Source organism: Halichoeres trimaculatus, unplaced genomic scaffold (assembly GCF_033239565.1).
Source record: "Halichoeres trimaculatus isolate MK-OKI-2021-1 unplaced genomic scaffold, fHalTri1.1 fHalTri1_scaffold_22, whole genome shotgun sequence".
NCBI lineage: Eukaryota > Metazoa > Chordata > Actinopteri > Labriformes > Labridae > Halichoeres > Halichoeres trimaculatus.
Window position 1 is genome coordinate 12,476,029 of NW_027437200.1, and position 14,099 is coordinate 12,490,127.

The 14,099-nt window shown below is 41.1% G+C and overlaps 1 protein-coding gene across 2 annotated transcripts in view; it reads left to right on the forward strand.

Annotated features, from left to right (window-relative positions):
* The window catches only part of adamtsl3 (ADAMTS-like 3), a 143,972-nt gene that overhangs the window by 62,353 nt on the left and 67,520 nt on the right, over nt 1-14,099 (forward strand). For both annotated transcript variants that reach the window (XM_074662003.1, XM_074662002.1), the window contains one exon: nt 1,078-1,194. In XM_074662003.1, coding sequence (XP_074518104.1) covers nt 1,078-1,194 — 117 coding nt within the window. The remainder of the gene's footprint in view (nt 1-1,077; nt 1,195-14,099) is intronic.

Sequence of the window (14,099 nt, forward strand, 5' to 3'; positions counted from 1 at the left end):
AAATGGTAGTAACATGTTTTGGTCCAAAAAAAAAATAAATCAAGCACAGCAGCATTGTTTCCAGGCTCTCGTAGCCCCTCTGTTCAGAACGCTCTGATTTAGTGGCCGTGACCTTCATATGTAAATGAGCCACCGCTGATACCGCCCCACTCTTCAGCGTCACTGAGAGCGGCGCCACGAGCTCTGAGTGCACAATGTTTAGAAAACAGCGAAGCTCGTTTACCGTAACATTACAGGCTAAAACAACAGGTGAACCGCAGCTAAAGTTAGCATCCTGAAGCTAACACAGAGACAGGGGGACACTGAGGAAAAGCTCTTACATTTGCTGCACAGCACACAGCATTTAAAATACTCACATTTCCAGGGTCAGAGGTTTGTTGGTGGATGGTTGGTAATGCGCCTGGATTCAGGACCAGTCTGTTCGCTAGCCCTCTGTTGTACTGTCCAAAGTTGGAAAAGCAGTCTGCCGTGAAGTGACTAGCACACACATGCACAGTTTTACTGAGTGTAGCTGGCACATTTCTTTGATAAATGAACTCTAGCCACTTAGTCTTGTCTTCTTCAGAGATGGGAGGCTTGTGCATGGAACTATGTGGCTGTTTACAGCCAAAAACAGAGCAGTGATGGCGCTTCAACTTCGGCATTCTCCTCCCCGCTGCTGGAGAAATCTCCCCAGCGGGGGGCGGGGAGGAGGTTTGGGGGTATCTGCTCTGGTGGACCAGTCAGGTCAGACTTGCTCTTGATTGGTCAAAAAAGGGAATTGCTGATGTCCGCAAATCCCCAAATTACAAACAGCTTGTTTTAGGTCAGGATTTTACATTCACAAGCACTACTCAGTTCAGGTTTTGTCATTAAATATCACATTTTGCGGGCTGGGAGGAAAGCCAAAGACCCACAAATTTCACTGAAAGACTTGATAAAGTGATTTTTGCATAATATGGGACCTTTAAGGTCCCATCACAACAAAAGTATTCTGCCTCTTTGATGTTCTCCTTCAACGTGTCCTTCTGGTGTCTTCTTGCTCCGAAACAGGTTATGTTATTCATGACGGATAAAAACCTCATTGTTGTCTTTCAGGCTGCTGTATCGACCAACGATGGAGATGCAGTTTTCATCAGGGAATTCACTCTGATTCGGCGAGACCACCTTCCAGAGGAGCCTCTCCATGACGGCGGCCAGAAACCAGAAGACCCTGTGAGTTCAGAGTCAAACACTTACTAGTGATGTCCACCAGCGTACTCTCACATTCACTTAAAATCTCACACTCTTTAAAGAAAATCAGCTAATCCTAAAAAAGCCCATATATCTGTTTCTTTGTGTCTGCATAATCCACACACCAGAGGAAAAATGAGTGATGATCGTGGGACTTGGGGAGTGGAGGACAGGCTGACATAGTTTGATGTAAAACATGGTTTCACTATCACAAACAGAAAGGCACAAAAATTTTACACACGTACATTTTCAAGGCTTTTTTTTTTCACCATATTGCTTCAACTCTGTCAACACCTTTGATGAGATGTGTTTGTTTTGGCTGGTTTCTGTCCAAGGTGTTTCGTCCAGTTGGATGCATGGGAGAAGACATGTTTGCTATAATCAAAGAAACCAGTGGTCACCTTGCATGTTTCATCATTCCTTGGCAGTGACACTGAACCTGGATGAAGTTGATAGGAAACTGTCAAAAGTGGTCAAAGTTTGCATAATCAGGGATGTTGGATTGAGGTGGAATTTGTGTGCTGTGTGACTGACCTGGCTGTTTGTACCCTTGCCTTTCATACATCCCAGAAAGAAGTTGCAGTGTTGCTTTTTTCATGACCATACACTTTTGGGCAACTGCCACAGTTTTTTCTTTAAAAAAATCAAAAATGATCATTCAATAATTTATCTTGGGTGTAAAATGTTGTCTGAACATCAAAGATGTCTCAAATATCCATGCAAAAAACTTTCTTGCAACAAAGCAGAAAGTAATTTCACCTATCCAACTGCTTGTTAACGCAAATTTTTAATCAGCCAATCAAATGGCAGCAACTCAATGCATCTAGGCATGTAGACATGGTCAAGACGAACTGCTGCTGTTTGAACTGAGTGTCAGAATGGGGAAGAAAGGTGATTTAAGAGACTTTGAATGTGGCATGGTTGTTGGTGCCAGAGGTCAGAGGAGAATGGACAGAAAGAACAGGAAACTGAGGCTACAGTTCACACAGCAACACCAAAACTGGACAATAGAAGATTGGAAAAACGTTGCCTGGTCTGATGAGTCTGGATTTCTGCTCCACATTCAGATGGTAGGATCAGAATGTGGCATCAACAACATGAAAGCATGGATCCATCCTGCCTTGTATCAACGGTTCAGGCCGGTGGTGGTGTAATGTGTGGGGGATATTTTCTTGGCTCACTTTGGGCCCCTTAGTACCAACTGAGCATGGTTTAAAGTCCACAGCCTACCTGAGTATTGTTGCTGACCATGTCCATCCCTTTATGAACACAGTGTACCCATCTTCTGATGGCTACTTCCAGCAGGATAACGCTCCATGTCATAAAGCTGGAATCATCTCAGACTGGTTTCTTCAACATGACAATGAGTTTCCTGTACTCAAATGTCCTCCACAGTCCCTCGATCTCAATCCAATAGAGCACCTTTGGGATGTGGTGTAACAGGAGATTCTCGTCATGGATGTTCAGCTGACAAATCTGCAGCAACTGTGTGATGCTATCATGTCAATATGGACCAAACTCTCTGAGGAATGTTTCCAGTACCTTGTTGAATCTATGCCACAAAGGATTAAGGCAGTTCTGAAGGCAATGACTCCCATTGTATCAGAAAGTAGTGAAGTTGGAACTGAAGTGGGATTGGGCTGAGTAATGGTCTGCACAGGAAGTGCAAGAGAAGGTGGCCTAAAGCAATTTAATTAGAGCCCCAGTTTTGCTATTGGTAAGTTGAATGCAACAGGATTGTTTTTTTTCTGAAGTGTTTGTTTGCAGAGCAACAGTTTTATGGAAAATTGTTGAGTCAGGCTGCAACATTGACAGGAAAAGCCTCCAAACCCTGTAGGTGTCTGTACATGCTGACGTATACGAACCTCTCAAAGGTCAAACGTCCTTTCTTTGCGCCATTCACAGGCTCTGAAGCTTGGTTAAAGGAACCTTTGACCTCAACATACAGCATAAACAGTGGCCCTCTCCACCCTTTGAACACTGATCGAATGTAGTGAGTTTTCTTTGAAACAGACGATCTGCTTGAACTTACCATCACACTTTAAAGCAGGATCAGGAGGGCTTATTTAAGTGTTCACGTGTAGGATAACCTTATAGAGGACATATCACTTTCTCATATGGGGATCAGGGCTCTTTCTCAGCGCTCTTTCACTTACAGCATTTCTTTTTTGAATTGTTGGGCTTTATATCCATGTTAATTTTTCCGTAGCTAAATCATAACCTGTTATTTGACAGGGTTTTAATCCATCTTTGACTTTAACAAGCTCCTTACATCCCAAAGGCAGGACTAATGGAAAAAACATTTGATTTTCTGTAAGAAGTCAAGAATAAAAATGCAATGGTACATGCATTTAGTGCTGTAGTTAGAAACCGCAAACAGCTATCTTTATAGCACAGGGAATTTCTTATTGTGACCATAGCAGTGTGATTTATGATGTAATGAAGCTTCAGCCAACTTTTGATTATGCATGAGCCAATGTTCAAATCAGAACTGTAATTTCATATCCACTCCCACATACTGTATGCGCGCCATCCAGGTCTCAGTTGCTCTTAATGGCTTTCATTGATGAGCAGGGTTCTTTTTTCTATTAACACATTTCCCTTTGCTTTAAATTTACATTTTCTGCATGTACTCATATTCTTGCTGAACACAGTTTCATATTTTTGTGCTTGAACCACAGATAAGTTAGTTTATTGAAGCTTAACTTATCAAAATAGAATAGAATAGAACTTTATTGTCATTGTAACAAGTACAATGAAATTGAAGTCACAGCAGCAATCAAGAAAACAAAACTAAAAAAGTGTATAGAAAGTGCAAAAAGGTCCATAAAAAATAGATATTGACAGCTTGTCCATCATTCTCCAGTTCAGCCAGCCTCCACCTCCACAGGGTCCAGGACTGAGCTTCTTCAGCAGTCTGTTCAGTCTCTGTCTCCTGGATCCTGTCTGCTCACAGCAGGTGAAGCTCTTCTAATGTGGCGTTGGTGTCTGATGTTAGCTCTGTTAGCCATGTCTGTGAACAGCATGATGCTACTCTGCCCTCTGGTATTCCCTCTGTTGCTGGGTTAGCACAGCTAGCTCGTCCATCTTATTGGAGACAGATCTTACGTTCCCAATAACGATGGTTAGAAGGACAGGTCCATGTCGTCACTTCTTAGCTCACACCTGAGAACCAGCACGTCATCCTCACCTCCTTCTCCTCACCTTGTGGGAAGACATCAGGCCTTACACCAGTTAGCATTGACATGCTACAGGCTGCTAACAGCTGAGTTCACATGCAAACAATGCATCCATGGTTACATGTAGGGTCTCCAGACAAACACAGGAGAAAAAGTAGTAAAAATATCACTGAAGCCACAAAAAGTTTGGTGTCCATGACCAACAAATGAGCCATACAAAGTAATGATCCACTACAAATACAAAGATTACGAAAAAGACGAAAAAATTACAAAAAACTGACAAAGAAGAGAGAGCTGCTGCAAAAGGCAGCCATAGCCAACAGGGCGGTGCCTAGCAACCTTTTTATACATAAATAAATATATTATAATATATGAATATAATAATGTAATAACAATAATAATTATAATTATTATTATTATATGAGAATATAATATAAATATAAAGACACTGTGCAAAGACAACATATCAAAATTTAAAACAGAAAAAACACACTGTTTTATTCAAAGTACAGCTCATTTTAAATAAGTTTCCTGTAACATTCAAATATGATGAGACATGGACCACAAAACACATTTTTGGTTTATGAGCAAGCAAAGAACACAACAATTTTAGAATAATGTTACTCATCAAGGTGTTGCAATAACTTTAGGGATGTTGTTGTTTACAGCAAAAGATTTATGAATTTTCTATACATAAAGGACAAGGCTGAAAATCGTCCTACGTGGCTGTGATCTCCAAACTCTCAGAGTGCACCATGTTTGAATCAGAAATCACTGTGTTGTGGAAATCACTGCATGGGTTAAAAACTTTGCTACCCGCTACTGATGAAGTCCACCCACATCTGGCAGGATGGTGTGTGTGACTGTCAAGCTGTCCTGTGGTCTGACAAATCAAGATTTGACTTTTGTCTTTAAATCATAGACAACTTGTCCTCAGCTCCAAAAAGGATAGAGACCACCCTGTTTGTCCCAGCCTTTCTTTAAACTTGCAGATGTACTTCATTCAAACATTAAGCAATCCATCAAATTCAAGATGCTTTTCATCACTTTATGCAGAATTTTAATAGACTAAACTTTCCTCCTTTCATTTAGAATTTTTGCATTGAAACAAACTTGTAAATAAGTCAGCCTTACAGGTATACGTAGGACATTTTTAACCTTTGGATGAACCAGGAAAGCTTTTCCTCTCCTGTCTGAAATTCCTTTGCCAGACAGAAACTGCTTACAACTTATTTAGGCTAACTGTTTCCCTATCAGAGTGATGTGGTTCTTTTCATCCAGCTAAAGAACAAAAAAATATGGAACAATAATATTCCCTAGAGAAACAAGTCTTTCTTTGATTAATGAGCTTTGCTGGTGTTGTGAACTTTTAAGAAGACCAGGCTGACGACTCTCCCCAGCTTCCAGTCTTTACCCTGAGCTGAACCAAGTTAAGCTAAGCTCTCTGTCTCCTGGCACTCGCCCTGGCATGCAGGACTTTTCTTTTAACCACAATAATTTGGCTTCAGTATCTTTTTAATTACTCTTTTTTTGGTTGATATCTCTCTCCTGACTTCTGTGTTTGACATGACAGGCTGAGCACTTAACCCATTTTACCATGTGATGCTTTGACTGTACTGAAAATGTGAAACAAACTGACTTCACCTCACATAACTTTACAGGAAGTTCTTTTTGTTCACATAAGTATAACAAAACAGGCTTTTGCTAAAAAGAACTGATGCTAACACGTCTTCAAGAGCCACACTCGTATTTCCTTTCAGCACCGTGTTATTGTGGGTCTCTGGACGCCTGTGGTGCTGTTTCACGTTGGATCTCTGTTCAATATTAAACTTGATTCCAAGCCAAGACAAATGCTGCTTAATTAGCGAGCAGCCCAGGAGGCTGATCTCAGACTCTGAAGTGTATTCACATTCTCCTTTATTGTTTTACCTCTACAACTATGTGCCAGGGTCAGCTGGTGAGCAATAAGACTGACCTTCCCAGCACCCTTCACCCAATTCCCCAAAGAGGACCACAGATGAATTGTTCTCTCGGAGGGAAAGTAATTTTCCTGGCAGCTTTCGCAGGAACCACTTGGATGAAACTGAGCTGTCTCGAACAGCTACAGCCTTACATACCTTTTTAAATAAAGCCAAATTTATTATGTGGAGGAAGCATCTGTAGAGCGTCAACACTGTCAGCACTCATAAACAAGTATGAAATAGGTTTGTTCTGTTGAGAAGTTCCTGAATCACAGTGTGTGTGGGATCTGATGGTGAAAATGTTGGCGGCACAGTCTGAGAAAGTCTTTCTTGTTCTTTGGAGCTCGTCTGAATGAATGAGACAGTGAAGATAAACAGAAAAGCTGCTCGTAAATTTCACCAGGATGATTCCAGCTCATTGTTTGGCCGTGAATGAACCTTTGCAGGGTGTTAGTTTGACCTGCTGCAGCTTCAAACATGCAATGCAGAAGTGTTTTCAGAAAGTGGCAAAACTCTGACATTGTCAGATGTTTTAATCTGAATCTGTTTTGTGTCAAAATAACCAAGAATGAAACTTGATCTTTTGAAAAGTTTTATGTCCAGCTGCACTACACAGCTGGCAACTTCAGCTCAACTTCCCAATCATTTTCAGAGACAAAACAAAGCAAAGGATGGATAAAGGTGTTGTAAGCTTCTTACTACTGTCAGTAATGAAACTAAAAAGTAAGGAGACACTGGCAAGACAGAGAGTTGTAGCTCAAAGTTTTCTCCTCAGCTGGCTGCAGTCTACTCATCAAACTAGAGGTGGGCGGATCGATACAAATATCAATAATATCGATACCAACATTGGTTTTGATATCAAATGATACCAGTGTAAAGAGATGGATACTCTAGTTTAATTTTTCTTCTTCTGCGTGCACTGACTGCTGCAGTTTTATAGAAGTGGCAACCTGTCTTTGTAAGTGCCACTGTGCCACAGCACTCCCCCTCCCCCTCCTGATTTTTGATGATGCACCTCATTGTGGCTCAGCGCACCAGCAGGCAGACTCCAAAAAAAAAAGTTCTTTTCAAATTTTTCAAAACATTTGTTCCAGTGTGATAATTCTTTATACTTTACTATTTTAAAAAATGATTGCAATTATGGAACAACTTTTATTTATTTTATTTTTTGTATTATAGTCTTCAACTCTGTACCTCAAAAAAGATTTTGTTTTTACCTTAAAGTGATAATTTTTTGCACTTTAAAGAATTCCACGCAACAATGTTTTGGGGAAAACTTGTATTGTTACTGTGTTATTGTTCCTGAACATAAAAGTTTATCATGACACTAAAGTAATTTGTAGTCACCTTTAAACTTTGCCCAAATTCTGTCCCAGGTTTTAACAACATAATCAAAAGGAAATGTCACAAAAACACATTAAGGTCTGCAGTTTGATGATACATCAACTTTAAATGTTAAAAAGTATCAGTGTCAGCGATACTGACCCTGTATTTACTTGGTTTCACAGACTTAATAAAACATAGATGTGGTCACCTTGACGTCACCAGTCTGTTTCTGAAACCAAAAATGAAGCACATAGACTATAGCGGCCATATTGGTAGTGGCAGGGGCTTCATGTACAGTTATAGGGCAACCATCAGTCATGTGACTTGAGCTGTGCCTCTGACTGGGCAAGCTCGGGATCTTAATATCCTCTGAACTGCTGAGTTAGAAAAAAATTCACCCCCGTACAGTGTGTGCTGATAGTAAAATTAGTGACTCAGACAGGAGACGTTCTTGGGACCAGGCTGTAAATAGGATAATTTCTGCTTTGAAAACAGCTTTTTTTGGCTTGGTGTGTTTGTGACTTCTAGACCTTCCGGAGCCAGTCTCTGGAAGCCGGGACACTGGAGGAAGCAGATTTTAGCTTTGTATCAATAACTTCACCATAAAGGTCTTGGAAATCAACAGTCTCAACCAGCTCTTTGACGGCAGTTAGTAAAGAGTGATCACAATGGCAACACCTGGCTTCAGATGGGGTTTACAAGTTTACATGATTAAACTCACACACAGGACACAAAGTATCACACTAGAAAGAGAGGTGGAGAAAAACACAAATCTCTGAGTTTTATCTTTTCCCACTACGAAACTTTGTCAGCAGGCGTCATAGAGACATAGAGTTGTCATAGAGACCTAGACGTGCCATATATCAGTCCCGTCCTGGTCAGCCTAAGACGCTAAGAAGTAGCAATTTAAAATAACCTGTAACCAGCAATATTTGTGCTGATAATCTCATTTAAAAGTGTGGATTAAGATCAGGCATATATCAAGAAGGAAGACTTTTTCAAGATCACTAAGAAACTCACAACTCACTCCTCACAGCCCCCTTTTAGAGGGAAAGATGACCCTTATTGTAAGGGAAACTTTTCAGTCTTGTCAAAAGATGTTACCATCTCTAACATGTCAACACGCCACTTTCCAATCATACAACAGTAACTTGTATCCACAATTTATTTTGCTCTTGCTGCTTAACACTAGACTTTGTCCTCTGGCTAATTGCTGACTTTGTTTTTACGTGCTGCTCAGACTCGATTCATTGGTTTGTGAGCTCTTTTTTGGTTGAGACTTGGCTTAATAAAAGAGGATTTTCTGGGCTGGGAATGCAAATCATGGGCCAAAATGGAAAGACAAACAATTGCACGAAGGCTTCACATTATCAGCTGTTTATTTAATCGATTAGTGCAACTCTAACACAAACACGCAAGAATGCCTCCTTTGTTTTTAAAGCCCTTTACACGCCACTCTGTGGGCCAGGATGTACTGATTGCTGCCATTGCGTTGTCCCCACTAATAGCTGTCAGGATATTACAGGTTGTGACAGTTAAGTGTTTGGTAATGACAGTCATTTGGAGCCCACTTTGCATCAATGACTTGAGGCTGGCTGTGAGGACACTCCCACTCTGCCTGTCGTCACACGTTGCAAGGAATGGCTCTTGAGCCTATTTTGCATCATTCTTATGTCCTCACTTCTTCCCTTCTCATGCTCATTTCCTCTAAGTTCATTCATTTTTACCTCCTCTCATTTCATCTCATGCTGAGAGATACAGGCCTTAACGTTTTTACATGCTCAGTTGCACTTCAGGCAGAAACAGTTAGGAGAATTCTTCTTTAAAAACCTTCAGGGTGAACAAATGCTGGGACCGTTCCACCTTTTGGCTCGGTGTCAGGGCTGAAGTAATTGAGGTTGGGCGAGTAGGGCCAAGGGCCAGTTTGGGTGGTAAATTCAGGGGGGGCATTCAGTGGCTGAGGGAGCAGCATCTAGCAGAGAAAGAGGCCCCCACAACTCGGAGCACGCCGACTTGGCAGCTGTGTTTTTCATACAGCGCCAGGTGGAAAGGGCAACCGTCTTGCACAATTAAACACTTCATTTGTCTTCATTAAAAGGATGGGCATGTTAGTTTTGGCAGTCGAAGAGGATGTTTAGGCTCAAGCCTTTTTTTTTCCACTACGTGCTGCACCCCCCCAGTATTAACACCACTTCAAGTCAAAGCTTTGAGGGGGTTTCATGGCTTTTGATGTCGTTAGATTAGCTCACTCTCTGCCAGGGCACTTAAAGGTGCCCTCTGGTTATAAGTGCTGCCATCAAGCAGAGTTCCCTGGGTTCTTTAGTGTCTCCTGCATGTTCAAAGTACACACATGCACATTTATTGTGATGCCTTAAGAAAGGTTTGCACTCACAGTCATACAGATGTTGTGTACTAGACAGTTCATGATTATTTCACCACTCTCAGAAGCGTCAGTTTATGCAGATGCAAAGTTGAGCTCAGCCTGCGGTACACCAGCTGCTGGTGAAGTCAGTCTCTATCAGCTGACAGCTCAGCCTCTACCCTCTCACTGTTTGTGCATCTCATCGACAGAGAGCAAAAATGAGTGCTCGAATTAAACTTTAACTGACCAATTCTTACTTTGTCCCCTGTAAACTGCTTTGGATATAGTGTTGTCACATACTGTATTTCAGCTCTGTAACCCAGAGGGTCTTTGCTGCTGCTCACCCTGATTAAAATAGTAATAGTAGTAGTAAGATTTATTCCGTCTTTAGTAGGGATGGGAATCAAAAACCTGTTCCTTTTGAGAATTGATAAGAAATGTTTCAATCCATGGATATCGTTAGCCTTGTGCTTAACAATTCCCTTATCAGTTCTTTACATCGTGCCGGAGCTGCCAGGCCTTACGTCGACTAGTCTGCTGCAGCTATCTTAGCTTAGCATTTAGATAACGTTTCCCAAGAAAACTCTGATTCAGGATTTTCAGCTTGAAGTTTTACTGAAGAACTGACTTCATAAAGAAATGTACATTACTCTTTCTCTCAGGAGATTCATATTCAGTATATTCAAAATGGTATAAATCACCTTATTTACCAAAATAACAAAATAGCGCAAGCTTGATGCTAACGTATATGGGAAACTGCATTGATATGCTAGCAGTTAGCATACCTCAGTATAACTTCAGCTTCAGAATAGAATTTAAACTTTCATCACAGAAACATATCACATCAACACTTAGTAAAAAATACTGAGAATTTTAAATGTCAAAAGCTAACAGGCAATTAAAAGGCTCATGGCTGACTTCATAACTACGGAAAGCTTCCAAACAACTTAAACTATTGCTATAACCACTTTGAGACACTAGATGGCCTACTTGAATTATTAATATATTACAACACAGTACATCAACGTCACGTTGTGTGCAGTTTTTACCTGTTTCTGTATAATTATGCCCAGAAATATCCAGACTCAGGGACCAATAACATTTTATTCACTTACAGTATAAACTCAATTACATGTTGTTGACACAGAAAACCTGTAAAGCTACTTTTTGTACCAAGAAAACTCACAACAGGAATTGATAAGGGAATCACTATTGACAAAATCTTGTCAATTCCCATTCCTAGTCTTTAGTCATAATACAATTTTTTTCACAAGGAAGACATTTTAATAAAACAAAAAAATTGAACAAACCAAGGTTCTTGTATTAGGTATTGACTGAAAAGACAAAGGCAGAAGCAGGATGCTTATCTGGGTCTAGCCTACGTATTTAACTAAATAAACAAAATTAAGCAACCAAAAAACATGCATACATGTCCAATACAATATTCTTAAATTAAATTTAAAAAATTAATTTTTAAGGTAATTTTCAGATTTTTTTTCCCAACTGGCCAAAAATATTTGTTGTATCTAAAAGCCTCTAAAAATTACACACATTTTGATGAGCATATGCTTGTCTAACTTTCTGATGGCCTTACATTGTAGGTCACTCGAGTGGCTCGCCCTGGTTTGAGTTAGACCCCACTCTCACCCTGTTTCCTACTCTGTCCACTGTCCTATGCTCTCTAATCTAAGGCATAAAAAGCCAGATCTCATCAAAATGTTACATACAAGTGAAGAACACATCTGTGGAGCAGGTGCAAAACTTTTCTGTTCCCTCATCTTTATGCTCTGATATTAAAAAAGTACACTGTGTCCCATCACATGCTCTTATTTATTCATCGTAAGACTTGTTTTCTCCAGAGCATTCAACTCCTCTGGATTCTTTCTGGTTGCATGCGGTAGGTGTGGATGTTTCTCAGGAAAACAGCCTCTATTCTTTGTTGAATAAGAAGCCTTCAGTCCAAACTGGGAGCTTATAAATGCTCTCTTGCGGCCAGTTTGTGCAGGATTTTCAGTGTTTGCTTTTACATAGCCAGCTTTCTGAAAGAAGCCCAACTCTGTTGAAATTAATGTGCAAGACAGGCCTGAGTAACAGTCCACGTTTGAAAAGATGTCTAATGTGCGTTTGAAACAAGAAAAAGGAATGGAGTGAGCAGGCAAAGTGAATTAGGACACATTTGCCTTCCTGACTTGTTCGCCTTGGCTGCCTGACTGGTGTTTGGCTCGTGCGAGCGCTGTTTGCAGGCTTGGTCCCAGTGCTCTTGGAGAAAGTGCTGAGTGCTGGTGAATGTGGTGTAAAGCCACGTGGCGTTGGACTGGGGATCTTTCTCTCACCCCTGTGTTTGTTCCATCAACATATGTGTTCAGTAAAGCCTTGGCCCTTATACTGCCACATGGAATATCTCCCTCTTGCTTGATGTGGTCCCACACCAGTGCACTGTGGGTACTGGAGTGGTGTTTCTGAGGTAATACCACCAGGGACAAAACCTCACCACAATACTACACCCACATAACAAATGTGGGTGTGTGTGAATGCAGTGCAGCCAGCAGTGTGTCTGCTGCTGGCTACTGTTGCACGCTCACTCCCATCGGCAGACTCCGCTGCACAGCGTACCCTCATGTAATCCCAGAGTTGTTTGTGTTTGCATGCTGACATGGACTGGGAAATATGGAAACCATTTTTTACGCCTTCAGCATTCAACACTATCACATGTCACACATGCACAGCATCCAAAACTCTGCTTTTGATTAATGACTGCACCTCCCCCTTTCTCCTCCACCCTCCACCCCCTCACACTCCTCTCTCCTCACCTTCTGCAGAGTCAGGTCCTCCTCGGCGTGTGAAGGCATGCACACATTTCTGGGCAAAGTGATTGATTTCTAATTGTTTATATTTCAGGTCCCACTTGCAGATGTTTGTATTCAGCTCCACTTTGGGCATGCATTTACGCAAGCATGCACAGACACAAACAGAGACACACTTGTACAGCGAAGACGTGTTGATGCCAGAAAGTTTCATCCAGGAATTTTTGGACATATTAGTGCTTGGTTTTGGCACTACACGCACTAATTGCCTCCAAGTAGATGGGGATTGTTGCTATTAAGCCTCTTTATTTCTTTTGGTTCTGCATGTGGGTTTGGGCACGTGGGCGGGATCATTCAAGGCCTTTGCCATGAATCTGGTTTTATGATGTTTGTAGAGGATAATAAAAGAAATTAAATTCTCTGCAGAATGTTGTAGCCAAACAATAACATCTCAATCAAACAAGTCTAGGACTGAAGAGCTTTTCATAAATCATAACAGAAATGATGTTTTTCACCATGTGGTTCTTGATTTTAAATAAACCAACCAAGTACAACATGAATCTCCAACGTAAGCTTCTGTACGGCATGTTCAGATTCAGCCAATGCTCAGTGGAAGCAGCTGTGTTATACAGATTTACAGCACTAATAACTGGCAGCTGAAAGATCCCTGTATCTTATTCAGAGCAGAGTTTAGGTGAAGTGGTATATAGGGTACACACATGTAACTCAAAGTTTTTGTTTAGGAAAGCAATATCTTAATTTGGGTTTACAGTATTGACTTCCTACCCAGCAACCTTTACTGGTTCCTTTCCGGGGATTCCTAGGTGTTCCCAGGTTGTATGGAACATATGCATTTGGAAGTAAGCTCTGGATCTGTTGAAGGGTCTCTCCCAAGTTGGATGTCCCCAGAAAAGCTTCAATGGTAGGCGCCCAGAAGGGGTCCAGATTGGATGCATGAACCAACCAGCTTCTGTCAATGAACTCCTGGGCTTATCTCTGGAGGAAACATCTTTCAGTTGTTCGTGTCTACAACCTCAGTCCTTTGGTTACTTCTCACAGCGCAGGAGCAATGTTGATTGTTGGAATATTAATCAAATGGTTCAACCAAAAACTTTGCCTTTAGACTTAGCTCTCTCGTCACCAAAACAGTTTGGTGTATCCCCTTCTGATGATGGACCATGAGTCTCAGAATTATTTTACCCTCCTAGTGAACAAGATTCCTAAATACTTGAACTTCTTACTCCTTACTTGCATA